The 24,681-nt window shown below is 47.2% G+C and overlaps 1 protein-coding gene across 7 annotated transcripts in view; it reads right to left on the bottom strand.

Annotated features, from left to right (window-relative positions):
• zfpm2a (zinc finger protein, FOG family member 2a) overlaps nt 1–24,681 on the bottom strand; it is a 146,356-nt gene that overhangs the window by 69,502 nt on the left and 52,173 nt on the right. For 3 of the 7 annotated variants that reach the window (XM_035605372.2, XM_035605287.2, XM_035605464.2), the window contains exons 2-3: nt 16,801–16,959; nt 9,727–9,828 (exon numbers count right to left, since the gene is read on the bottom strand). In XM_035605372.2, the coding sequence (XP_035461265.2) occupies nt 9,727–9,828; nt 16,801–16,959 (261 nt within the window). Of the gene's footprint in view, nt 1–9,726; nt 9,851–10,100; nt 10,458–10,957; nt 10,986–11,137; nt 11,277–16,800; nt 16,960–24,681 lie in introns of those variants that run through there. The other 4 variants (XM_035605792.2, XM_047335683.1, XM_035605876.2 and 1 more) reach the window with 4 other exon arrangements.

A 24,681-nucleotide genomic window follows, 5' to 3' on the forward strand; every position in this document is an offset into this window, starting at 1 on the left:
ATACTCATATGACTACATTGTGAAATATCTATACAAACAAGGTTGTGGCGAGGACCACGAGTAAACATGGCTACCTCCGAGTCTCGATACGCCGCGGTTAATTCAGGAAGAGACTATTTTAAAGTACTCCTGAATCTCCTCCCGAGTCAATTACCAGGCTGCAACTTCCCCTGGGTAACGGGGAATTCTGTTTTTTTTTTTCCTGGGTGACCTAGTTGTCTTTTGTGAGTAGGTTTTAGCCGGAGCAGTTTGACAGTCAACAGATAAGATGGATTAAAGCTTCTTTTTTTCTTTTTTTTCCCCCCATCCAGTTTTGATGTGAACAGCGTAAAAGCGGGTTAAATCATCGAGTTCCAGGAGTATTTTTAAATGCCTGGAGATGGTGCGATAGAGGAGCTAAACCTAAGACTTGGGCCCCGGGAAGGTCAAGGTCGCGGCTTCGGAGAGCGGCTACCCGGTGACGGGGGGCCGGCCGAGCCCACCTCTCATCACTCCCAGAGAAGAAACACGGGAAGGAGCGAAACAGAATCCAGCGCGAGCTCGGCGGGCGGCATCAAAGAGCAGCGCACCCTTGCTATGTGTGGTTGCCTCTGTGTGTGTGTGTGTGTGTGTGTGTGTGTGTGTGTGTGTCTGTGTGTGTGTGCAAGTAAGCATGTGTGTGAGGGGTGTTGTTTGGTTCCTGCTTACATTTGCACGCATGCATGAACGAGACGCGCGTGTGTGTGTGTGTGTGTGTGTGTGTGTGTGTGTGTGTGCCTGCCTCTGTGTGTGCGTGTGCGCTGCACATTCTCGTTCCTCCACGAGCAACTTGCTCTATAATTATGTTTTGATTATTTGCGCGCACTAAAATAAAACAGCAATTAATCTGTTGATGTAAGACAGAAAATAGAAGTGCGACGCACATATTAAACAAGCCAGTTTACCGAGCGATGCGACATTAAAACAAAATCACATTTTGAGAATATAATTTGTACAACACCCCCCCCCCCACCACCACCACCACCTCTTGCCGCCTCCCTGCAACCTGATCTGACGCATGCTTAGCATCTGCACAGGAGTTGACAGCCGTACAATCACATGACGCTGCTCAGCCAACCCCCCCCAATTCATTTGAATCCTTAAGCTCGGCGGTGACGACGCCACTCGAGCGGTAGGAAAGAGATGAAGAGGCGACCGCAACAACGGACGATTCAGCGCGCGATGCTCCGGGGGGGGTCAAACGTCACCGCGTGTACCGTGTTTGTTTATCGCGTGTCACAATCTGGCGCAAGGGGTTTTCGGACGAAAACATTTGTGAGGGGGGGGGGGGGGGCGGACACATTTAGACACATTTTGTGGACATCTATTCCCCCACTGCTCCTCATGTCGGTGACAGGGGAGAGTAATCCTATACACAGGCTGCTATTGTGAAATGAGAAACTAGCCTCCTTCACTGCCAGAGACCAGATGCACCTCTCTCCCTCTCTCCCTCTCTCCCTCTGTCCTAATCTGTAAACGACTTAAAGGAGCCTTATCTCCGGGCTCTTCTGCTTCATTTCATGCTTGATTTACTTTAATTTGTCTGATAGGGCACAAGGATTTGGAAATGGCCCATCTTTCGGTGGAAAATGTTCTGATTTTTCTCTGGCATTGTTATGTGGAGGTTTTTGACTTTTCTCTCTCTCTCTCTCTCTCCCTCTCTCATTCCTCCTCCTCCTCCTCCTCTTTCTCCATCTCTTCCCCACTCTCCTCTACCTCCCTCTTTCTTTTCTTCGGAGGGGGGGGGGGGGGGGGGGGGGGGGGGGGGGGGGTGATCTCGCTCCAGTGCAACAGTCTGTTTGAGTGCATTTAGATTCACGCGGACGCAGCAGAAACAAGTCTTTCCATGAGGTGTGATTTTGTGACGGCAACACTGGAGCCGTGTTTGCCTTTCAGATCCACACTCGGGGGAACAGAGCAGCCGAGTGCTTCAAACCACAAAGATCTTATGTTTAGGTTAAGAGGCGACTGGCCCTACGGTTTTTCGCAAGTGGGTGAGCGGCTGGCGCTGATAAAGTTGCCCCACAATGAAGGACAGGGACACAAGCGACATGTCTGCAGATGCCTCCAGTTCTTCTTTTTTTTTTTTTTTTAACGCCGGCGGAACTCAAGTGCTCGCTTGACTGTCTGGCTGCTCCCATCACCGAGACATCGCCCCCCCCCCCACACACTTCTATTTAGTGACTGAATGACAGCAGAGAGGCAGTGAGCTGTGATTAGAGTGGAGCTCGTATCTTACCAGATCCTGAATAATCTCCATCCCCTCCCACCAATGAGGAAAGGCACGGGGGCGTCTCGAGAAAAGAGACAAGGAGACCGGGCAGGGCTGTCCTGTGTGTACAGAGATGTCATATACTGCGGCTCCACCGGCCCCTCTCACACACCCGGTGTGCCCACGGAGAGGCGAAGGACAGGACATCTGAATTCATTCAACCCCGAGTCAGTCTGACTAATCTGAACGGCGGTGGTCTTAAGCAAAGAGAAGTTCACAGGGATGATGAATAGAAAAAAAAAACCTGCCGCGTGAATCAGAGATCTACTTATGTTCAACAGTTTAAGTCATTGTCAGCTGCAGGTTACAAGATGGCTTTCAGGGAAGAAGAAAAAAAAAAAAGGATTTCAATTTCCCATACACACTGACAACCAGACGTCACTAGCCCTGCCCCCGAACACAATGTGCATAAATAAATGGTTAACTAAACACACACACACACACACACACACACGTAGAAGTACACAGAGGAAGAAAACAGGGCAAACGATTGAAATTCATCTCACAGCCTGAATTTACTTAACTGCGGGTCTGCGCACGGTGATAAACGGAGTGATGATCCGGCAACACGTCTTTATCCATGCTTTGCTTTAATTAACAGCGGCTTGTTTGTTGAAAAGATGATTAATATGCCAATGAAAATTGCATAATTGAATAGCACAACACTCGCACAATCAGGGAGGAACATGCTATTTTTTTTATGAACTTTTTACTATCGTTATTATTGCCATTATTTGGTATTTTAATTCACTTGACAAGTGGGCCCCTCCCTCCCTCCCACCGCCACATCCAAAAAGAAAAAAAAAAAAAATGGAGAGGGAGGTAGAATTGGCGTGACCAGGGGGCCAAGCAGGGCCCAGCTGTTCATCACCAACGGGGAAGGCTTCACATGCGAGGGCACTGTTCGGATATCAATATCTATCAGTGTGAAGGCTGAACGTGAGTGTGTGTGTGTGTGTGAGAGAGAGAGTGGGGAAAGACATAAGGGGTTGGGGGTTGAGAGAGATTTGGCTCGGATGGGACTGAGTGCTTTGCCGTGTCCAAATACGAATGTAAAGAACTGGGATGAATGTAAAAACATTCATGCATACAGAACTAAGCACCATCTGAAGCACTTCCACATCCAGATTTTACAGAAAGCCTTGCAAATTCATGCATGGAAAAGAGCTACAAACCAGAGTCGCTCAAACGCACTCTGTGGTGTGTCGTTTAAAGAAAGAGAATGTAAAAAAAGGCCAAAAGAAATGGAAAATCGCCACATGCAAGTAAGTTTCAGTCGAGCAGCCCAGAGTTTACCCAGCGTTATATCCCCCGGGCGCCGCCTGCGCCAAGTGTCTCCATGTTAATGTTAAATACACACATCAAATATTCAACCAATTACAATGATACCTCTTAGGGAAAAATAAAAAAAAAAACCTGTGCCGGCTACGGCGCCTGGGAGGCGCGTCGCAGAGCAAACACGTTCAGAGAGCTAAAGAAAGACGCAATGGGTGTCGGGTCCCCCGGGGGGCAGGAAGCACCGCGAGCAGCCCCGCGATTTAACTCCGCCTCACATTTAGCAACATCTTCTCGTTTTCCTCTGAATTCTTTGGACTTTGCTCGTGTTGAAATAGAGATAGCATTCTAAAGTGGACACAAATTGGGTTGAAACGCAGACAAAGTGGCCGGGGAGTGAATTATCTTATTAAGGGGAATTCTCAGTGTGCTACCACGTCCCACAGAACTAAAACTGAATATGGTGACATCTTCCTTTTAGACGATGAGAACAGTGATTGCATTTCGCCCTATTTTAGATTATATAACTAACAACCATGAAGTTCCTTCATAAAGCCTCTTAGTATAGCGGATCAGTGACTAAATTTGCATCAAGGCACTGCGGCATAGGAGGAGTACAGTGATTTGTCTAATCTCTTGTTGCATATTTCGTCATTATAATCACACATTGTACATTTGTGAGTGTGTGTGTGTGTGTGTGTGTGTGTGTGTGTGTGTGTGTGTGTGTGTGTGTGTGTGTGTGTGTGGTGTTGGGGGAGGGTGTATTCTCTGCTCCCAGGTGATCCATACAGTAAAAAAAACCTAAAAGCCTTCATCAACTTAAGAAATAAATGTATTTGGAGAAAGGCGGACAGTGTTTACACGTGGCACTTGGATTGCAATTTGATTTTTTACATCACTCAGGGCCCAGAACTCACAGAGAGGCTGATGACGGACTTCATCATCAGCATCAGCAATCTGAGTGTCATTCATGTTTTTGTGAGACTTGTCAGAAGACTTTGAATAAACCCCTGGAGCAGCGAGATAAAACCGTCCCCTTTTCTTAAAGGAGAATTGCCGTGATGCACGTCCAAATTTCTTGATTACAAGACGGAGGTGGGGGGGGGGGGGGGGGGGGGGGGGGGGAGAAGGGGAGAGAAAAAAAATAAAACCTTGAATGAAAGCCTCGCGCTGAAAGTTTTCAGTTTGCTGATATAACAGTCAAGTGTGTCTACAAGTCTACTTAAAACGCTTAGGTATCAGTGGAGACAGCTGCGACACCCTCGTCTTATGATTCTGTCGAGACAGTACACTATCAAACCTTTCATACCGTTCCCCAAGCTACATTTCCGGTGACAAAAGCTTTGCGAAAAGCCTCCTGAAGGATTCATCTATATCCTAATATTTCCAATCCAATTTAACTGGAGCAGCCAGAGTGGTCTGAGCACTAGTTTACCAATCTTTGCTTTCCAAGACTCCGTGTGCTGAAGGCTTGAGGGGTTCAATCAATGGCGCTTTGATCTCGGCTGGAACCATAATTATTTAACATTGTTACAAGGATTTCTCTAATCCATCCTACCATTAAATCCCTTTTACACCCTCATCTTCTGCAGCCTAATCTGCATCTGGGCGCTCCGTTTGTCTCTCTCCCCCCCGCGCTGCGGCCCGCCCCTCCCGTCCTCGACGACACCCTGACTTTATAATGGACTTGGGTGCCGAGTTAGGAAAAATCGCCTTGTTTACCGAGAGCGACCTGACTGAACTGTCCTCGAGCGACCTGCCTGAACTGTCCTCGAGTGGAGCGTCGCTGTTCAAGAATTGTAAAAGTTTCGCTCGTTGCTTGCGCCGGAGTTTTTGGTCAAATTTACTTTCAGTTCGTTTGGGGACAAATGTTGAAACTAAATATATATACGTATATATATATATATATATATATATTAAAAATGAACTCCTGATTGCGGTTGGAGGAGCTGTCTTAACGAGACTCCGTTACCTTCTTCATATTAACGTTTTTCCACCGAGTTTATGCGCATGAACTGAGGGGAATTTCAAAGTCCAGGTGACGGACGCCCCAAAAGGTTTTTTTTAATCCCATCTGTTTATTTCCCCTGATCACTTTGACTCCCGACGAAAAAGGGCCCACTGTCCTTTTTTTGCAAATATTTGCGTGTCCGTGTTTCACCGTGATATAAATAGCAGCACGGGCAACGGCAAACATTTGTCGAGGCACCTGCCCCACCATCGTGGCCATCTGGTCCGCCAGTTCCCCGAGCATGACATATGTGCATTAAAACCCAAAATGGTTATTGTTTTCTTTTCCTTTTCCCTTCTTTTTTTTGGAAGCTGGAAGGAGACGACTCGGTCACAGACCCTTCTGGGTTGGCTGGAGTCAAAAATGAGATTCAAGAGTTTGTACATCCGAGTGAAGCTGCGTTTTTCAGCTTGTGCCTGTTTGATGTCTTGAAAGGGGAAGGTTTTTCAGCGTGTGTGTGTGTGTGTGTGTGTGTGTGTGTGTCGGGGGGCGGGGGGGTGAGTTGCCTTTTTGCATGTGCTCCGTCTGTGTCTGACCGTCAGGTAGATTCTCAGATGGCCGCTCCTTGGGCTGACCCCTGCCTTGCCCTGGCTGATGCCCAGCTGGCACCGGGAGCTGAGCAAGCCGGGGCCGTCGGGCCGAAGAGCCAAGAGAGGAGATTTGTGGACAAGGCGATCATATCACCTCAGCTACCACTGTGTGTCACACTCATCCCCCGTCTGCTGCATCTCCTCCTTTTGCCGTGTGCAGTATCTCAAAGCGTATTTGCCGCAATACCGTAGATCCTGATACGCAGAAGTGAAGCCGCAAGACATCGATGCACGACCATTTGGTAGTTCCAAGTTACAGAGTTGACTTGTTGTTGTCGGATTTAGAGTTTCCTCAAATGAGCTGCAAGCTGACAACAGGGGTGGCAAGGAGAGAGATGGAGATCCCTTGAATACAAATCAAAATTCCACAATCCTTGCAGGTTTGTTTTAAATGTTGTCTCTAATGTTTCACTCCCATAGAGTATAAGAATGGTCAAATGGACAGTTACACAGCGGATTTCACAGGCTGAGTTATAATCCGTGTTAAATCAGTGGAATGTCCTTTATATATAATTGAATAACTGAAATGTCCACTACTGTATCCCTCCATTAAGTTGTATTGCATTGTCCTGTGCTACTTATAAAGACAGATACTCTGGCTATTGCTGCTGCATATAAGTACATTACAAGCACAAGATATAGTAATCTGTGCGTGCTGCAGATGAATAAGTCGACTGCCCCTTTAATATAACGCTTTATTTGGCAAAGATCATTTCTCTCCGGGGTCAACAGTAAAGTTGTGTTGGATTGTCCTGTCGTGAGGAACAGCTATAAAGTCTGAAGCAGGATTGACGTCATGCGAACACGTCGCATTACAACGACTTCTTCATAACGAGTTCATCCGTTACGTCGTGGATCTAATCGGCGAAACATCATCACATTAGCGGTGGGCGAGACTTAATGGACAGTATCGGCTTCCCGATCTGGCCTCAGCAGACTCGCAAATGCACAGATGGATATCTCAGCAAACAAAGTTGCATGGAGAAGACTGCACAGTAGAAATGGTAATGATCACAATTACAGGGCTCTTAACAAACCCTGGATTTCCATGACTTTCATTCAGGGGGGTGTGGTTTACATCAGCGAGCGTTGAGATAAGGCCGAGAACAAGTTCATTAGCGGAGTTAGCTAGCTAACGCACGCCGCTCCCAATTAGCCCAGAGGAGAGCGGGTGGGGAGAGAGAGATCCCTATCGTCGCCGGTCCTTGAAAATAAAGAAGAGCAGAATAGCATGACACGCTATCTCTCCCGAATCGGCGGCTGATTGCCGAACATCCGTGACGAGAAATGAGCGCGAGACGGAAGATGGGCGCGCAGATTTGCTTAAGGACATACTCGCAGAGAGACGAGCGCGGGGGGGGGGAAGAGAGAGAGAGGGAAACTGGCTGGGTGTTCCACATCAGAGACCCCGGCACTCTGAACAACAGAGAAGAGCCCGCTATCAGATTAACAGTGAGTCGCTCAGTGAGGTTCTCCGCTCGTTCCACGGAGGAAAGACAATCGTAGAACGGGGGGGGGGGGGGGGGGGGGGGGGGGGGGTCACTTGACACGAGCTGCTGAAGTGGAGATGAACAAAAAAGGAAAAAGTTCAATTACAGGATGTAGATTGTAAGAAGGCTTTTGTTGTTACTCAGCAAAAGGGAAACGGTACGGCGGCGCTTCAATGGAGCCACCAAGGCAGGTGGGCATGTTCCGAGTTTAAAAGCCTCCGCTCCCCTTCTTTTCATGTTAACGGCCATTACACATCCCATTCAGATGCACGCGCGCGCGCCGTGATTAAAAATTATCTGTTGGGTGATCACAATCGCACACCTGCTTAAACTTAAGCCAGAGAAAATAACAAAGAACTCGTGAATGCCGAAACTATCGGGACATTTACAAAGAGATTAAAGGGTAGACAGTCTCAGAACCAAATAAATTTGCTCTTAATCGCTCCGAACAGGAAGTCATGTCATTTTTCGAATTGTGCCTATCTTGATTGTCTGATTCCCCTCTTTATTCAAATTACAACATGCCCATCTGACTTTTGCGGCACAATGGGAAAAATTAAAAAGGGAAATGACCTTTTCACGGCGGCCATGACGGGAGAGTGAATGGCATTATTATGCGCCAGAGATTAATTTCTGCCCCACTCCGTGCCGCCCATTGAGAAAGACAGAGGAGAGGCAGGGACGCCTCGCGCGTACGCCGCTCACTAATTGGTCGCTACCTCATGGAGATATTGAGGAACTTACATCAGAGGTAACGTGTCGATTACAAACATGTTATCAAGCGCTCCCACTACAGTCATTTTTTAAAAGTCGGATGCAGCTCATGTGTTGAGCGCCATTTTGTTTGTCAAGCAACGGACATGAGGGCACAGCGCCGAAGTCCTCAGACCGGATGTCACTCCATAACTTGGAAGGCTGAGGTTTACTGAAACATGAGAAACGGACCATCGTCGGCCACTGTACGCAAGAGGAGACACTTTGCTCCCCCCTCTCTCAGCCTCCGCTGCCCGTCCGGCTCCTGAGCCCTCTAATTCTCATTCTGATGGCTAAGTAGAAAAAAGGGGGGGGGGGGAGTGTAATTACAGTCAGTCAAACATCTACTCGTGCTACATCCATCCCTCCTTTTCAAAGAAGTATTTTTTAAGCTCAGCATCACCCCCCCCCCCCCCCCCCCCCCCCCCCCCCCGCCCCCCAAAAGGGCCTTTTTTTCCCGCCCGCATGTGATGCCTCCTTTCTGTCGTGGCCCCCATAGTTCTGAGCTGACCCCCTCAGCCCTGTCTCCTGACTGATCACAGTGATGGTTTATTACTGTCGTCCCGGCGCTCTTATCTTTAGCCAGCAATGCTCATTTCCTTCCCCAGATTTAAATGCAAATGTGAAATTTAATGATAAATGCATTATCTGATAGGTGCGATAGCGCTGATTCACTGTCAGTATAAAATACACACCCCGGGGGGCTTCAGGCTAGCGAGCACAACTTGCCCAAATCCACTTTTCTCTCTCTCTCTCTCTCGCTCTCTGTGTCCCTTTTTCTTTTCTTCTTTTTTTTTTTTTTTTTTTTTTACAAATGCATATACCTGCAACAAATTCTTCAGGTCATTTTGTGCACTAAAATGATTCATATTCTGTGTGTTCAGCAGTGTGGGTGCTGCGCTGTTGCCGAGCAGTAATTGCTGAGCAACGTTCTTGTCCAGCGTGTTATCCATCACTCTGATGAAGTCACGTTAAGTAAAAGGGCAAAAAAAAATGCACTGTAAACTTAAACACCAGTTTTGTCTGCATTGCATTATAGGATTATATGCCTTAAAAATACATATCTTCTTTGAACAAGAAGGCTTTCTGTAATGTGTTGCTGTCAACTAAATGGTGGGTATAGGCCGTGTACAGTCAAAGTAGTGTGTTGTATTGCATGTAGAAATCTAACAAGACATAGTGCTTTCTTATGTTTGAACCACAAGTGTCCACAAATCTCTTACCCCAAACTATGCATCATGCATTACAGTTCAGTTATGATAACTCTGACTGGAGGCCTTTTTTCTAGATAAGTGATATGAAGACCTGTTGACTTACTTGGACCGTCCCATTCGTCCGGTCCCGCCGCAGTGCGCCTGGCCTTCTCGCCCTGCGTGTCCATCTCCGACTCGCCCGCGTCCCGGTTGCCATCTTCCTCTCCTGCAAGGCAGAAAATAAAGTTCTGTGAAGCACAGAAGACACAACGTAAGCAGCACTCAACCCAGATTGAATGTCCGAGACACCTAATTCAATTAAGCACTGCAATGTGCTGATTCTGATGGACTTTGGAGACTGTCCCAGCGGAAAAAAAATCATTTGGTTTTTACAACTCTATCCTGTAATATTTGAGTTTGCCATTATCAGACTCCGAGTGAGCTATTGCGAATGCGTGTTTTTCGTGTGTGTTTGTGTACTATTGGCTGTGAGCTCACCAGGTCCAGCTGCACACTTTAATGTGAGAGGAGCTCCCGTGAGTGCTTGCAGGAACCGGAGGAAGCCCCATGGAACAGGAAGGAAAGCAATGTGTGGGAGAGAGGTGGCTATTTATTACCGTTTGATCTATTGTTGAGAGAGCTAGAATGTGTGTTATAGGATGTCGGGCTGATTTACAGTCTCAGGGCTCTCACACACGCACACACACACACTCGCACACACACACCATGCTAAGGGATATTTGGGAATCTCTCTCCTGGATTCAAGTGCGTGTGGAGACTTTGTTCAACAGGCTCCGCCTCCGAGTGTGCGGCCACAACACTGACACGAGCGCCCGTTGAGCGTTCTCAGATGCACTAAAAACCCAAACAGAATAAATAAACTTTTGCATGTCAACAGTAAGCACAGTTTGTACTAAGAGTTTACAAGCACATAAATCAGTGCTTCTTAGGTGTCCCCAGTGTGGTGCTCTGAATAAATCCGATGTGGCCGACACAGCGAGAGTGCGTCTCCAAACTCGGGCGGCCGAACCTGCTCGGGGGGTGGGGGGGTGGGGGGGGGGTAGTTTGTGGAAGAACATTTGCTTCCACTTTTGTCACCATATCATTTTCAATCCCTTTGATGTCTTTAAACCCAATAGTGAACTTCCAAGGACGGGCCTGGATTACCCCAATGGATTACCACACTTCATACACTCTAAAGTGCTGAGAGTGTGGAGTTCTCATATTTTTGAGATGGCCAAGACAATATATATATTTTTTTATAAGATGTGGCTTATTAGAGAGACATCAGACCTACTGTAAGACGTACACGCATGCTGTTGTCGTACGGTTGTTTCAGAATGTTAAGTTATTACATTTTCTAGTGACAACTGCCACAGGACGACCACTACGGGACTCCAGCACCAGCATGTGCTCAGTTAGGTTCATCTCCAGAGCACGCACACACACACGCACGCACGCACGCACGCACGCACGCACGCACACACACACACCTTGCTTGTTTAGCTTCTTTTTTTGTGTGTGACATGGCTCACTTCAAAGAAGATGGAAAAACCTTGCCAATAGGATGTCAGCTTTCCGCCTCGCTCTGAGAGAAGAGGTGCGTACGAAGTACTGAAGGAAGTGTCGGCAGAAATGTCCTACTTACAGTACATGAGGTCATTATGACCCAGTTTTGCTTATGCAAGTGTCTGCTTGAGCTGGCTATCCCCCCCCCCCCCCCCCCAGCTCCTCCCCTCTCCCAGTATATTAACAGGGGAGCCCACTCAACTAAAATTCCCCCCACTATTTATTGTTGGAACCTCTTCAGCATACCCGGCTCGTATTATGACGAGGATAACAAAGGCGTATGTATCAACAGTTCCTTCCAACGGAGCGGAGTTTGAAAAAAGAAAAAAAAAAAAAAAGCCGGCAAGATAACATTAAAGGCACTACCTTGATCTCAGGCGAACATGTTAAGCCCTGTAACGAAACGTATTGGAAGTGTTTAATTACGGCCCGGGAAATGAAGCTACAAGATGATTCCTTAATTAAGTAGTGATTAAGGATTTTCTGCCGTCTATCTGACACAGTTTGCGGTGCATTTTAAACACAATCGCCCGGGCAACCTCACCAGGGAACAATGTCACAGGGCTTTGATGAAGTTTCCTGCACAAATGTCACTCGGAACCAAGGAAAGAAAGGCAGAGCAGAGGATGAAGTGCCGGAGCGGCGCTTGCTTGCTTGCTCACAGTAACCGTTTTAATACAACGCACAATACCAGAAAAAATGCAGAGACCTATTTTTATGGATTTATATGACAAAAAAATGAATTGATTGCCTGCTCCACTTCATTCACAGAGGTCCACTGTAAGACAGAGAGACTGTTTTAATCATTTGGATTGAAACCCCTCTGCGGTCTTATCAAGCGAGAGACAGATTGACAGTGATACATTATCGCCTAGATCATAATTTACATCTGGCTTAGGTGCCCCCCCCCCCCCCCCCCCCCCCCCCCCCCTTCTCCTGCGCAATCAAACGGAGATACTTAAGGCTGAGCGAGGGGGGAAGGCTGAGGAGAACAGAAGGGCCAGGGAGGGCGAGATGGCCTGCTGGGTGCAAGGTTGGCGGGCATGCGAGAGGAGCCAGTGAGCTGGTAAAAATCAGCCCTATCGCCGCTCTATCAAAGGACGGCTCTCTAGCCAAATCGCCGTCACACGCAGCGCGCCGCACATTCGGGTCAATAAGCTTATGGGCGATTTACACAAACAGTTCCTCGAGCAAGGTAGCAACAAAGTCATATTGGCTTTTTTCTCTCTTCCCCCCTTTTAGCATTGTATCTGCCAGAGGAGCCCTTGAAAAATGTCAATCTGAGCGTGTGAGACTTTAAGGAGCTCCGAGAGCTCTAATCCGGACCACTGAGTCTGGAGACAGGTCGCAATTTCTGCGAAATTGGGAGAATAAGTAGTTTTAAGTCTTCGTATGGGATTGCACAGTTCTGTGTGTTACCGAAGTCGAGACTCAATGACTTTAACCCACTGCCACTTTTTTCGAAAAAAACAAACACCATCACGATCTTGCTACTGTCACCGGAGCTAGTGGCGATTTTCAGAATGTAATATTGCTGCTGGGAAGGGGGGGCGGGGCTGCTGCCCCCCTCCCAGCAGCAGTGGTAGTGCGAGTCTGTTGATATTGCATATTTGCTTGTTGATGCAGATTGTGCTGCAACAGATAAAGTCAATTCCAGGGAAGCAACCTTTTTCCACCAAAGTCAAGCGTAGCTGTAAGACTCCTCCGCTATCTGAAAAATAGGTCTGAATTGCATGCAATTTGTGGCAGGCAGAGCACTCCAACGGAGGGAGGCTATTAGTGAAATGCTCTGCCACTGTCTCTTTAAATGCCAATAAATTCCCATCATTACAGAATCTGGCAGTTTTCCTGCCTGTCTGCAGCCCGGCTCTTTATCTCGCGCTGCCTCAGTCTCTGAGCATGTAGATCTGGCCCAGTTAGATTGTCATACTTAACAAACATTAATGATTAATTTCCTCCACTGAGTCAAATGGGGCTAAAGGGATGACTCGATTCATCTTATCGCGGACCCACAAATTAGCATTTCCCCCATATTCTCCAGCATCAACTGTGCATTAAAATTCCACATTTGCCATTCCGGGCACTGGCGGCTGAGGCAAAAAAAGAAGAAGCGGAGCCAAGGAGATCTCCCTCGTCTTGTTTGCGGGGAGATTCTGATTACTTCTGTGTTACACAAAGACTGGCGTAATTAATTCTGCACTTTCTGTGTGTTACTGTACGGCTGCCACTGTTGCAGTTCAAATTACCCACTGAGAGGTTATTTAAGGGGTCAAGGTGGGGTTTTGTTATTTGCTATGTGGAGTCCTTACGCTATATTACTTCTGCTGTGATACAATGATTTTGGCCACACTGTCGTAACATGAAAAGGGGCTGAAGAGTGCACATTCATGTGCCGTTGACGTATCCTGACACAACACACACTCACTGTGGCGTCAGAATCGAGCAGTTTGAAGTAGACAACGTTTGCGTGATCCAACTCACCGCAGAGATGTTCTTCGCTTCTCTTAGGAAATGTCACCCACAGTTGAAATGACATGTCGATTTACTATCGGAGCTAACCAAGGAAGTCACTTGTCACCAGGAACAAACACTTGGAAACGCAGAGAGGGGAACAGCTTGTGGCAACACCCTGTGCTGAACGCCGCAGATAGCCAACAGTAAAACGAGGGGGTGAGGCAGCAAGGTGAAATTTCACAATTTCAGTAAAAACCAAAAGATGTCATCCAGTGTATATAAAAAAGAAAAAAAAGGTATATATTTCCCACAATTATAGAGTCGGGCGTGTGAATTGAGTATAAATCTCAGCCGGTGTGTTTCGTCTGTGGGCTTTTCACAAGCAGCTCAATAAACGTGAAACTGACCGAGCAGGAGTTGCTGACATTCCATTTCACTCACAAGGGAAAGTCAAGGTTATTTTTATTTATTATTTCAGATATGAGCTTTTTTACCCGCTCACAATGCTCCTCTGCAGACCCCCCTCTCTACGTCCATGTGTTGTATTAAACCTTTGTTCCTCGCTCGCTGGGACTCTACTCTTCCACCAAGCTGCTTCAGTTTAGCCCCCCCAATGTTTCTTGCTGAGCTATTTTGTGTGGAGTGTCATTGACAAAAGGAAACCTCATACGCCCACTGGTGTAACTGTAGTTGTTTTAAAGTCTGTGCAATCTGGTCAGCAGTTCTGTCACGACAGCAATCTGAAGGATGGTGTTGGATGAAGTACTTACAGTAACTGAAATACTCTGGCATCATGAAGGGTAAAATCACCAATCATGCAAAATGGCCCCTTTCAGCGTTCCACCGTTTCCTTCTACTTATCATATCATTATTCCGTGAGAGCATCTTTTTGCCAACAGGCCGATGCGTGTGATGCCACTACACACACCTCATCAACGTGAGGCACCAAAAAAAACCCAGCAAGAGCCATGACACCATTAACTAAACAGGTTGCGGAGCCAGCCGTCAGCCAGTTCAGAGGTTCCCCAAGCCTGCGACCAAGATGGAACATCAAGGTGCACTTATCTGGGGAGTCCCTGTTTTTTTTTCTGCAAGGGTAAGGCAAATGGCTGAGTCTTTGGTGGCATTCAACTTCTTGACCTTTGCGCCTTTAAGCGGCTTTGCTACTTCACCGCACTCTGATCAAAGTTAATAAGTGCTTCATATGTTAATGAAAATTGGTACTCCTCTTTGTGTTCCTACAGCTTTTTAATACCTATTATGGACTGAAACTTTTAATGGAGGTTTTAGGTCCCCCTGACAAGCCCATTTCAGAGAGTGACTACACAGATACAAGGCTAAGCTAAGACCGGAGAGTCACCGCTCAGTGGAGGAACCTTACACGGGAGACCGTATTCTCCGGGAAGCCGCCGGAGATAAAGGCCATGGGATGAGTGGCTGCTTTAAAATCCACGTTCGAGTCCGCACAGGGCTAATTACAGCGCGCCATCACATTTGAGGGGGTTTAGTTAATCACGGGGGCTCTCTTTTTTCCCTCCTATAGTCGAGGAATAACACACTTAAAACCATTTAATGCCGCCAGGATTGCGTCCCGTTTAATTCACGGCAGTTTTCAACATAAGTGGGGTAAATTTAAGCCACTGCGACATTAGTTTTAAATAGATCTAATTGAGGAAGGGATCACGGGAGGGGAAATGGCTACACCTGATGATTGCGCACGACGCTCCACGAAGAAAGAAGGGAAATGTGGATAGTACATCATTTGCGTCTTAGGACTTACTGCTACTGTAAGCTACGATAGCAGAGTAAGACCAAAAATCTGACTTAGCTTGTGTATGAGAAAGAAGAGATTACTAGTGTCGCCCTAAAAGTAGCATTTGACATTTTGGATCGCTATGTAGTGTTGACTTTATTCACAAACACGGGGAACGGCGGGAGATTTGAGGGCCCAAGGTTTTATCCAAAACAATGGGACATACACCAGCTATGACAGGGCTCTTTGAAGATTTCCAGAAGTTGTGCCCCCCCCCCCCCCCCCCCCCCCCCCCCCCCCCCCCCTCCTCCTATAACCACCAGTGTGTACCGCGCCACCCATTCCATAGCTACTAGGCTATTACAGGACCATACATTGCACTTTGAAGTTTGGAGTGAGGACACATTACGAGGGAGACAAAGGGTGAAGCCAACGAGGCGTCGCTGGTAATTGCAATTTTCGAACAATTGTGCCGTTCAACTTTTTCCCGGAGAACAAAAGGAGAAGCGTTATTGATACGATTACCGGGGCACAGCGCACCTGAAACATGAAAGATTTTTTTCTTTTTTTTTTCTTCAATAATGTCATCCCACGAGGCACATCAGTTTAGAGGTGTGAAGAAAAATTATTCTAAACAATTTTCTCTTTGAAAGGAGAAAGAGGAGGCAGACATTCAAAGCATAGGTCCTTCATTAAAAAGTCAAATTTATGGCATCCGTGAGCCTGGGAGTGTGCGGGGACACCTGGGGTAGTGAAAGCAACGCGACCGGGGGACTTAGGGGGAGGGGAGGCGGGACAAGTCTGTCATCTTCACACTGTAACCTGGAGCAGACCACAAATTAGCTCCTGTGATGGCAAGGTGTGACCGAAATGAAACAAACACACAAAGAAAAGCAATCTAATTGAATTGGAGTTCAAAGAGGTTCTCGGGCGCATTCTGGCGACGCTTTACAGCGCCGGACCTCCGAGCAGTAGCAGGTGCCGCTGAGCGTTCGCAGAGCTTCAGCGCTGGCTCAAAGCGAAGTGCTGACGCTCTCCAGCGCATTGGCGTACGGCAGGTTTATGACACCTTCGCGGCGCTATCACAGAGGGAGAGCCAGTGTTGCCGATGCCATCGCTCTCTCTCAGATCAAACCACTGCTCTTGGGTGGATTGATGGGATCAAATATTAAAAATGGATAGTCTCAACTCCAGGCAGTGATGCGGGAGAAATTCCTCGACCGGACGCAAGTTGTGCCAGGTTTGATTTGAGCGTGTCCACGAGTTTTATTAGACGCCATTGGCAGGAGTTTGACTTCTTTTTGTGATGCTTGGCACGAGGGCTGCTCAACATATTGTCTCATATTAAGGCCCTGATAGAAAAAAGAGAGCGCCGTGCTCCGCTCGTAGAAGTTGGCGGAAGAGTGAGCACTTGATCCTCACCTTTGTTGCAGAAGTACTCCATGTCTTCGCAGCTCATGTTCTCGGCCTCAAACTCGGCGGTGAAGTTCTCCTCCGCCGAGAACTCGTCTTTGGCCAAGAGCTCGTTCTCCTCGGAGACGCACTCCTCCTCCTCCTCCTCCAGGCCATCCTCCAGAGGACCTGAGGGAACACACACACACACACACACACACACACACACACACACACACACACACACACACACACACACACACACACACACACACACACACACACACACACACACACACACACACACACACACACACACACACACACACACACACACACACACACAAACAGAGAGAGAGAGACACACGGGAGATGTTCAGCAGTTTCATCACACCCCTCAGGCTTTCATTAAAAAAAAAAGGAGAACTTCTTCCTCCCCTTGTTACTTGTGTTGCGATACTACAACGTTATGTAAAGCGCAGCGCAGCACTGTCTATGCATTCCGTGTTCACACATTCAGTCGGAGACAAATATGAAGCCGCGTCAAATAAAGCATAATATTTAACCTTAATATTTCATTCCATTTTTTTATTTTCATTCCATAAAAAAAAAAGGCCCTTTGAGACTGTGCGGCTCTCTGATAAACAAGCTGACATGCAGCCAAGGTGAGCATTGATGTTAATCCTGCTACCTGCAAAACAAAACCTCACACAGACGGAGGGGGGAAGGAGGGAGGGAGGGGGGAGGGAGGGGGAGAAAAAGTTCCTTTCCAGACTTTTCATAGGGGCATCAGCATGGGAGGAGGAAAAAGAAAAATACTTTTATTAATTTGTTAGCCTTATCACAGGGTACAATGTTGATTTTCCATTTACATTCCATGCCTCCGGGTAATACACCAGTGCAATCTTAAAGGAGACACTTTTCCGTGTGATTAATTTTTCCCCTCTCTGTGCAATATTATTTCTTTAAATCTAAACGATTTCGGAGTTTCGCTCGTAGCTGTACATCTCTTTTGGTTATTTGCATATTAACATTTTTGCTTCAATCAAGGGCCGCTGATGGAATTACTGTACTGCTACCTGAATTGTATTAGCTCTGAAAAACATCTCACCCGGCATTTGAATGTTATTAAGATAATGTGCATCTTGCACACCTCCCCCCCCCCGACCAAAACATGTCTCCAATGTCAGCACACGAATTACCATAGCAAAGAAGCGATGGAACACTTCGACTTTAAGGTTAGTTTGTATTTGAAATCACACACTCCGAGCTAAAACAATAAAAAAAACGTGTTCACAGGAGTCAAAGCTTGTCCTCCATGTATTATGAGGCACGTTTAAACTGAAAAATCAAATCCAAAAAAGTGCTGGCTGCTGGATGTGGATGCTGTCTCCGTCTCTGCCTGTCACACGCGAGCTATGTCGCAGCCTCCCGTGCATCGTCCCGGAGCTCAAACGGAGTGCGCTGATATCCTCTCGACACCTTTCAGCGTGTTTGTTCTATTGTGGAGGGAGCGGAGGCCCTCAGCTTTAATAAAGCAATAATTTCGGTTCAGAAAAGGGGGCCGGCGTTGCCTCTCCCGTTTCCCTTTCTTCGCCGCGCCGGGCCTCATAAAAGACCCCCCCGATGTCCACAAACTGCCTGCTCTTTTCATTAGTCTTATAAATTACTCCTTTGTAGAGGCCCACATCTGCAGGAGCCCCGGACATGAAAAGAATTAGCGCACGGATCTCCTAATAGACACTGTGGAGCCGGAGTGCTGCTTTTAAATTAGGATACAGTTTTATGATCTTATCTGATGCCTTCTGCTGATTCGCCGAGGGGTGGAGTGAAGCGTGAAGTGACTCGATGAGTCTGCCATCGCTTTAAGATGCTACCGGGAGATAAATATCGCAGTATCAAGGGGAGATTGTATGACTGCCGTTAAAAGCCCCTTGCCAAGCCAATTGAAGACAGTGTGAACGAAAGCGGGGAAATACATTTCTTTACGCACGCTCTGTACACATTCCATTACACAGCTGAATAAGAACTGTGTGTACAACTAAACGATTCTTCCACTGTTGCCGGCGAATACAGCGGCGCCATTGCACCATAGAAAATAGACCTACAGTGTTGTAGTGATAATAAGGGTGAAGGGAGATTAAAGATAAACTTCATGGTCAATAAGACACAAAGATTAGGGAGATAAGATGAGATAGAGCCGAGGTTTAATAGACTCAGAATGAGGGCATCTCACTTCCCCACTCCAACAGATAGTAACTAAATGGAGCATTTTCAAACTGATGGAGATACCGGAGGCCTCGCTGAATATGGAGAAAAAAAAAATGAAATGCTCCACCCAGTCGGCGACGTTGAAGGGGGTCCGGTGGCTACTTCTTTATGGGGGGGGGGGGACCCGCGTAGATTACCAAAGTTTGTCCTCACTCTAGCATGTTTAGTTTATTATACAGTATTCATTGCATGGAGAGACCTGAAATTATTTCAGAGACAGCAATGATAAGAATAATGACTTTCTAAACGACCAGCACCACACTCCTAACTCATTTTCTGATAGTGGCGTTGCTGCTATATTTAGTTGTGTACTGTTTAAAACCCTGTCACATTCACTGTGTGTGACCCGCGCCGGTCGGTCGGCGCATTTCCATAGGGTCTGCTGACAAACTGGGCCGGAGGAATGTGCCGCTTATCAGGCGCCACCCCCCCCCCCCCCTCCGGAGTTTAGATGGCCAATGACACCGCGGGGAGAGCGTCCGCAGAGCAGTTCCCCTTTTAAAATGGGCGCACTCGTCACAAACAAGACACAAAGACGCCTAAGATCATGGAACTTGGACTGGGAGCAGATCTGGGACGGGACAGCGCGACAGCGTAAACACTGTTGCTGGAAAGCTGCTTGGAAATCTTCTGGGAATCTGCGGGGCAAGTGCATGTGTTCTGTGCTGGCGGCAGTGAAACCCGAGAGGACAGCTCTGCTCCAGGAGGGGGTGTCTGAAACTTCCATAGTGATTCCAGAGGGCGGGGGAAAAGAAGCCACCATTTTTTTTTTATTTCTTGTAATATCCGTTCTTTGAAAACAACTCCCTGGAATTATCTGAAACTGTTCCTAAGCAAATCACACAAAAGAAAAAAAATGATTTAGTCTTGATTTGAAAGAAAGTTCATCTGCAACAATTGATTGATTGACTGTTGACTTCATTTATTAAGCGAAACTATGAAAAATGAAATGGCTCCAGCCTCTGAAATGTCACTATTTGCGGCTCTTGTACAGTACGTCTTGTTTAATATAAAATGAAACACAACTGTTGTTGGTGGTTCCCAACCCGGAGGCACGAGGGGCCATAGATGATTACGGGTGCAAGAATATAAATAAAATATAAATGACAATAATAACAATACGGATAATAAATCAAATTTTAAAAGATATTACACAGTTATGTTTTATTAGAAGATTTTTTTTTTATTTTTGAGTAAAATCCTTGATACTTTTTTACTACGTTAGTTGCAGCCCTAAAAAAGTCACTCATAAATGAAATGGTTCATTTTGTTCATCAAGGCGTTCACCTGTGATGACGAGTTCATCAGCCAAAAAGGGTTGGGAACCACCTAACTACAATAAATGTCAGTCAACCATGAAAAATGATCATTAGATTAACAAAGAAAATAGTCAGAGTCTTACAATAACTGTTGGTGACCTCCAGCCAGACATCTGTTCTGTCCAGACAGCCGAGTGCTAATTCACAAGTTTTTACTTTGTGGAAGAGCTCGGTTTGCTACAGTCATCTTCAGACTGATACAGTACATCTGCTCAAATCCATGAGGATGTTTGAGGAAACTGCTCCCTGTCTGAACTTCCTCTCAGGTACAGTATCCCTGCATCCGCGCGGCCTCGTCACCCGCTCCGCCCGCCCTGACCTGTATCCTCCACGTCCATCAGACTCTTCCTCTGCTGAGTGTAGTGCCGCGGAGAAATAAAATCTCAGCCCCGTTCAAACAGACATGCAGCAGGAGCAGCAGGCAAAGGAGCAGCCAATGCTAATAGAGACATTGGTAGCTGAATGCGGGCTTGATCACAGTGGCTCTTTTGTTCGTGGCGTGGCCCCTGTCTGATAGGGATCGGCCATGCGGAGTGGAGCTCCGGAGAGGGATATGGTAATGCCCCCGCTGAGTCTATAAAATGGGGGTGATACTCTGAGACCATATGATGGACAGAGGATTAATGAGTCACAGAGGAAGGGGAGCGGGGGGAGAGAGGAGCGCGGACAGAGGTGGCGGAGTAAGCATATCTTTCAGGGGAAACACACCGAGCGTGTGCCCCACTGGACCCAAAAGAAAAAACGGAATAAGAACATAACACACACACAGATGTGCCAACGTCTCCTCTGAAACCCAAACTTTACAAAAAAGGCAGGGCTGCGAACAAACAGAGCGGCGCACGAGCAGAAGTGTACGAGCGACTGCTAATTTCACGGCGTGCCTTCCCCCCCCCCCAGCCGTCCGCAATGTGGCGAGCTTGTGGTCGGGCTGTGATAGCGATACCTCGCACTATCAGCAGGCTCCACAGTGTGATGTGTGGATCACAAACCCAGCCTCCTCCATAGCTCCCTAATTAGAGGTGAGGTAATTGAATCTGACAGAACAAAGCGGCAGATCTCTATAAGCATGGAAATCATTTTTTGCTCCCACCTATACAGTTTTTCATCCAAAAAGGCTCATTGAAAATGTGTCCAAGCTGGCCCGGGGATAAAACGGAGCACCTGAGACTAAACATGAATGCATAATGCAGCCCCCTAAAAATCCAACAGGGCCACACCGCTCAACCCCTGCCAACTCCGCTCCGTGTGACTGGCCCTTTGTGCCAACACTGATACCGGTGCCGTCCTCACTTCCAGGTGAGCGAGCGAGCGTGCGCGCACACGCACACGCACACACACACACACACACACACACACACACACACACACACACACACACACACACACACACTGCAGGACTCTTCAAACTTCTGCGTGGGAGGAAAAAACTGAAAATACAGACTTTGTCTCAAGTTGCAAGTGGCTGTGCGCTGTGAGCCAGGCAGGCTTATACATCCACATGTTTACCCCCACAGCTGGAGAAGGATATACACTTGTTCTCTGACAACAAAGTGTGTGTGTGTGGGGGGGGGGGGAACAGTATGAAAACAAACATCTAGCAGGAAGGGTTGTTCGGGAAAGTGTGAGAGAGACGAGAAAGTGGAGGGAGGCGAGGAGGGACCGGGGGCCGCACTCTCTCCTCAGCTCTAATGACCTTTGGGAAGCGGAGGGCTCCCTCAGCCTTAGAGGAGAGCGAGTGTATATGTTACAGGGCTCAAGCCTCTAATTTAATCCTTGATCACTGTAATGAAATAGATACCATTTACGCAACTTCTAATAGCTTATGTGCTACAGGAACCCCTCAAAGGAGTTTTTTTCATTTCAATCATCTTTTTTTCTCTCTCTCTCTCTCTCTCTCTCTCTCTCTCTCTCTCTCTTTCTCTCTCTCTCTCTCTCTCTCTCTCTTTCTCTCTCTCTCTCTCTCTCTCTCACTGCTGTAAACGCTACAGAAAGAAAAGAAAAAAAGAGAGAAGACGACGCCTTTTTTCCACGTTGTACTCTGTGATCAAACCAAATGTGGAGCTAATGCGGTGACACAAGTCAAAAGTAAATTACCGTTTGTATATTGTCTGTGGATGGCTGCTTGTGTGTGTGTGTGTGTGTGTGTGCGTGTGTGTGTGTCTGTGTGTGTGCTGGGAGGAGCGTGGAACAGCTTCAGTGGAGACCGATGTGTTTCTCCTCCGAGCCGCGGTCTGTGACCAAGTATAAGCAGTGGTATTGTTTAACTTGATTTTCCGGTTGCTAGGCAATGTAATTCTCGTGATTAGAAATGGCTGCCTTCCTAAATTTGGGCACTTACAATCAACAGTCAACAAACTGCTTGAAAACTCAGCACCAATGCTTGTCTGGAAATTGTGGTGGTGAAAAAAAAAAATGAAAAAAGAAAAGAGGGAGGGAGGGAGGGTTCATAGGGGGTGGATGGATGAATGTATTCACATCCCCGCAAAACACACACGCACGCACGTGAGAAAAAACGCACAATCCCTCCTGCGAGGCTGCCGCGCGAGAGATGACATCTGATGACATCATCCATCCAGATGACCCACTAGGTTTACATTACTGTAGGTTTTGTGCTCCTCGCACCGAGGAGCAGACACGCCCATCGACCGGGAGGCGGCGCCGCCGCTGCAAACGGTGCCCAGATGCAAGATGATGTTATGATTTTTTTTTTTTTTTGCGTTTCGCATTTTCAAAATGCTGTTAACATAATTCCGCGCCATATCTCACTCCCCAATCAGACACGACGTTGGATGCGGAGCATGTTTGCAGACTGGCTAAGTTCTGTGTTGTTGCGCCCAGCGTGTCTGTGTGGACCGTTGAGGAGGGGGGGGGGAATAACACGCGCTCACTTCTTTATCCAATGAATTTGAATTGGAATGGCATGAAAACATGCTGGCATTTGACTGTGCCATTAAAATGCTGGAGGCACCTCTGAGCGCGCCCGAGGGCCTCAGCAGATGCCAGCCGGTTCCTCTGTGGAGTTAGCTGGGTCCTGCTTCACTCTGCTGCCTCTACTTGTCCCTCTGGAGAACACACACACACACACACACACACACACACACACACACACACACACACACACACGTCCAAGTGGACAGTGGGACGGGTCGTTTGGTGCATAAAAGTCACAAAGCTTGTCGTCGTGGGCTTTAGTTAATGTCTCTCTCGCAGGGCAACGTTTGCTTTGCAGGGGGCAACGGACAGATTAAAAAAAAAAAAAAAGAGTGCTTGTTCGAATGCTCGCTGATGCTGCGTTCGGGTCCTTCCTGTTACGGGACTCGCTCCTCCTGTGGCCGAGTGATTTATCGGCGTCATTCTGTTACTCCTCAGAAGGAAATAAAATTTAACCATGTGCCCGGCGCGACGGACGCGACAGCTGAAACAAAGCGGGGTAAAAATATGTGCGCTCTTAATTACTGGTTTGTAAGCGAGCTTTTCACTCGCAACGTTCACTTTTAATGAAGCCATTGAGTGAGGCTCCTCCGGGGAGCTATCATGGTTAAGTGGGGGCATCCATCTTCAGCCATTGGCTTGTCTGCAGACGAGTGGAGGCTCTGTCTACGGCGCGCTCACCTCATATTGGCTCACTTTATCTCCACTAAGTAAAAAGTCTGTTGGAAGGCGCGCGAGGCGGTGGCGAGGGGAGACTTTTCTCCGGCAGCTCTGACGAGGCTGAGGGAGTTTTCATCCCGCCGAGGCACGAGCAGGCGCTTGGCTGTGTCTAAGTCGGTGTGCTTCAATAAGACGCTGCTGTTTAACCTGAAAAGCGCCGCGCTCGTCACATTCAGCGGTTGGAATAGCTGTATGGTTAAATGCTAACACCGCCTCTGTGACAAATAGCTTTTAGCCGAGTTTCATTTCAAAAGAATTTTATGGGTTGGAGCCTTCAGAACAAGGAAAAATGATTACTGCATCAAATAATGTAGATAAAACAATATTTTCCTATCAAGGAATTTCTATGAAATTGGAGACTGTGAGCGGCAGATAGGATCTAAATATTACCAATGCCAAAAGAAGTGTGGAGTCTGATGAACATTTCAAAAGAACAATTCTTTGTGGATCAGCTAAATCTTCAGCACTTTTTAATTAAAAGTAAAGAAAATAGAAGTTAATTATCCTGTAAAGATTAGCTGGTGGGCATCTTTCTGTAAATTAGTTCTAATTAAAAGGAAATTGTCAAATGACATTCAAAGCACTGTCCTTTAAAACACAGACTGAGAAGGGCTTTTCCCCCCCCTCCCCCCTCCCCCCCATCAGCCTCGCTCCTAATTCTTGATCTGGC

The sequence above is a fragment of the Scophthalmus maximus genome, chromosome 1, assembly GCF_022379125.1.
Source record: "Scophthalmus maximus strain ysfricsl-2021 chromosome 1, ASM2237912v1, whole genome shotgun sequence".
NCBI lineage: Eukaryota > Metazoa > Chordata > Actinopteri > Pleuronectiformes > Scophthalmidae > Scophthalmus > Scophthalmus maximus.